At 45.9% G+C, this 3,097-nt stretch overlaps 1 protein-coding gene across 1 annotated transcript; it reads right to left on the reverse strand.

Moving 5' to 3' along the window:
• Positions 1 to 1,417: 1,417 nt before the first annotated feature.
• LOC308379532 (putative E3 ubiquitin-protein ligase DTX3) lies at positions 1,418 to 2,318 on the reverse strand. The gene is made up of 3 exons (XM_080856710.1): positions 2,210 to 2,318; positions 1,613 to 1,833; positions 1,418 to 1,513 (listed from the first exon to the last, which is right to left on the reverse strand). Exons 1-3 carry the CDS (start codon positions 2,300 to 2,302, stop codon positions 1,435 to 1,437), a joined length of 393 nt encoding a protein of 130 aa, XP_080712836.1. The 5' UTR covers positions 2,303 to 2,318; the 3' UTR covers positions 1,418 to 1,434.
• Between the last annotated feature and the right edge of the window lie 779 nt (positions 2,319 to 3,097).

Raw genomic sequence — 3,097 nt, forward strand, 5'->3', positions numbered from 1 at the left:
GAACATAGAAACGCAATTAAGGCATTTGTCGATCGAAAATATGTTTTTGCCGTCCTTCCTACGGGATCCGGTAAAACTTTAATGTATCAGATGGTCATACTACGTTGCTCTGATTGGTTCTAGGTATCCAATTGAGCGAAGAGGCATTTTCTTTCCTGGTTTGTTGAAACACGCCCCATAATCACAGCTCAATGGAGCAGTATCAGACACATATTCTGACTAGAATTATGACATCGTGAGGCTATAAGACTACAAGTTGAAAACATTGAATCTCGCACTGAACTTTGGGGTGGAATACAATTGAACAGAGGAACCACAGACAGCACTACTGATGGAGCCACAGACAGCACTACTGATGGAGCCACAGACAGCACTACTGATGGAGCCACAGACAGCACTACTGATGGAGCCACAGACAGCACTACTGATGGAGCCACAGACAGCACTACTGATGGAGCCACAGACAGCACTACTGATGGAGCCACAGACAGCACTACTGATGGAGCAGGTGTTTTGCTGACTTATTAAACATGCAGAGGACTGGGAAATCCATTCTCTCCTTTATCAAATGGATGGATAGGATGGTCCCTAGCCAAGTTGAGGCCTACTTCTCCTAATTGGCTTTTTGGGGGGGATTTCAGTGAGTAATGAATAACAATTCAGAGACAATCATCCAGAGATGTTGTAGTCTGCATCAGGCAAGGTGGACGGACACAGAAGTTCCTCCTCAAGATGCATTGTTGATTCATTAGCCATACAAAGCTCATCATTTTAAGAAAACAGATCATCTTAACTGAACACAATATCATGACAATATTTATGAAGGATGATTGTTTTTACTGTACAAATTGGTATAAAACACTTGAACATTAAAAAATACATAAAAAATATGTTCTATTTTCAATTATACAATTTCTGGTCCAGAATTAAAGCAATCTACTAAAGTGGCTAATACAGAAGATACAACTAAAAGGATTTAAAAAAATCTTTCCACACTCAAGCGTTTCCTCTATTTTAGAAAGAATTCCAGTGCAATTCTGCTTGGTCATGGTTTGGTTTGGTCCTGATTCACTGCTGCCCTGGCACATCCACAATCTAGTGTGTGTGTGTGTGTGTGTGTGTGTGTGTGTGTGTGTGTGTGTGTGTGTGTGTGTGTGTGTTTGAGTGTGTGTGTGTGAGTGAGTGAGTGAGTGAGTGAGTGAGTGAGTGAGTGAGTGAGTGAGTGAGTGAGTGTGAGTATGTGTGTGTGAGTGAGTGAGTGAGTGAGTGTGTGTGTATGTGGTGTGAGTGTGAGTGTGAGTGTGTGTGAGTGTGTGCGTGTGCGTGTGCGTGTGCGTGTGCGTGTGCGTGTGCGTGTGCGTGTGCGTGTGAGTATGTGTGTGTGTGTGAGTATGTGTGTGTGTGTGAGTGTGTGTGTCCCCTGATTCACTGCTGTCATGGCACATCCTCAATCCCATGAGCCTTCAGAGCTTCTGACAGACGACTCAGGTAACTGGAGTCTGGATAGCCATTTCTAAACAAACAAACACATTGTGTATGAATAAGTGAGTCAATGTGAAAACTACTGAAGTGGTATTATTGATTGACTAATTCTATTCCTTTCACCACTTACCCACTCTTACCACCTTCCATTTTTGTCTTGTGGGGAATTTTGTGCCACACAGCCTTGGCCAACCGGTCACCAGTGCTGTTGCCCATGGAGACAGTGAAGGTGAGTCCCAGTCGAAACGCCCTCTCGAGACGCGGCAGGAAGCCTTTACCTCTGGCACTGAGGGGCAGATAGGCCTCAAAAACACCCCCCTCGAATGGTGCGCCTGGGGAGGGATGCCCCTCCTAAAAACAACAGACAACAGGGTTAAAGGTCATGGTTACCGGATAAACTGTTTCATGATATAGATGAGGTAGCTTGGAGATCTCTTGGAGATTCGTTTCCACTCTGGTAAATCATTTCAAGCGGTTGGAAAATATGATATGATAACATTAAACATTATTTCAAGATATGACAAGATTTCTATGCTGCTCACTGAATCAATAAATGAATATGCTTTATGAGTAGTTAACATATCAAAGTTGTGAGCAAGAGCAAATACATGTTACATGTTTTTGTTGGTCTGAATGCAGCCTAATATGTATAGATTGCCAGTGACATTCTTACATCTTGAATGTATAAATGTATTAATAAATGTGTAGATTTCAGTGACATTCTTACATCTTGGATACCATCAGGAATGTAGTAGGTGATCTTGGCGGTGGTGTCTTTGGCATTGCCGGACAGGCTGACAGGAAGTTCCCCACAGCTCATGGTACCACGGATACCTGGTGTACAGTGTCCCTGTCCTCGGCCAGCCAGAGCTTGGGGCGGCTCTTTGTTCTGGTCTTGATTCTGATCAGGAGGTCCCCGCTCTGTCCCTTTATTAAAACATAACTTGCAGAGGTCATGGAGGGACAAACACCGAGGACACACATCCAACCCACACGCGGTGTGTGCCAACTGGGAACAACTCTCCCCACACACGCATGCACTAAGAGGGGCGCTGGGAAGAAGGTTGGTCTGTTTCACAACCTCCTGTCTTTGGGGCAATGTGACGGGCAACGAGGATGGCCTTTCATCGGGCCTCCGTGCCACTGCTCCTTGCTTCGTGTCCGCTGATTGGCTAGGAGATGTGTACGTCTTGCTCTTCCTGCCCGAGGTGGTGGTACCGCCCCTTTCAGCCTTCTCCTTGAAGACAGGTTCTTTCTTTGCACCTGGCTGGCTGAGCCCTTCAGCTGTGTGCTCTAACGGGTTGCTTTTCCTTCTGCGGGTGCTTTCCGCAGGTTGGTTAGGGAGTTTCTCTCCTTTCTGGGGCTCTTTCTTACGATTTGTGTTTCTTTCTGTGTCACTGCTGCTGCTGGACACATAGTTTCGCTGGGTGTGGTCGAGATTCAAGGCACCTTTTGAAGAGACTTGAGGTTGTTTCGGGACGGGTTGGGAGTCAAAGGAGTCCTTATGCCCTTCCCCTCCAGAAAACACCTCTCGCAGTATCGCATCCACCTGTGAACACAGCAGTTTAGGGCCAAGAAGGTAGAGACTCCCTCCTACCATTCGCTGGCTAACCTT

The sequence above is a fragment of the Sprattus sprattus genome, assembly GCF_963457725.1.
Source record: "Sprattus sprattus genome assembly, chromosome: 18".
Taxonomy (NCBI): Eukaryota; Metazoa; Chordata; class Actinopteri; order Clupeiformes; family Clupeidae; genus Sprattus; species Sprattus sprattus.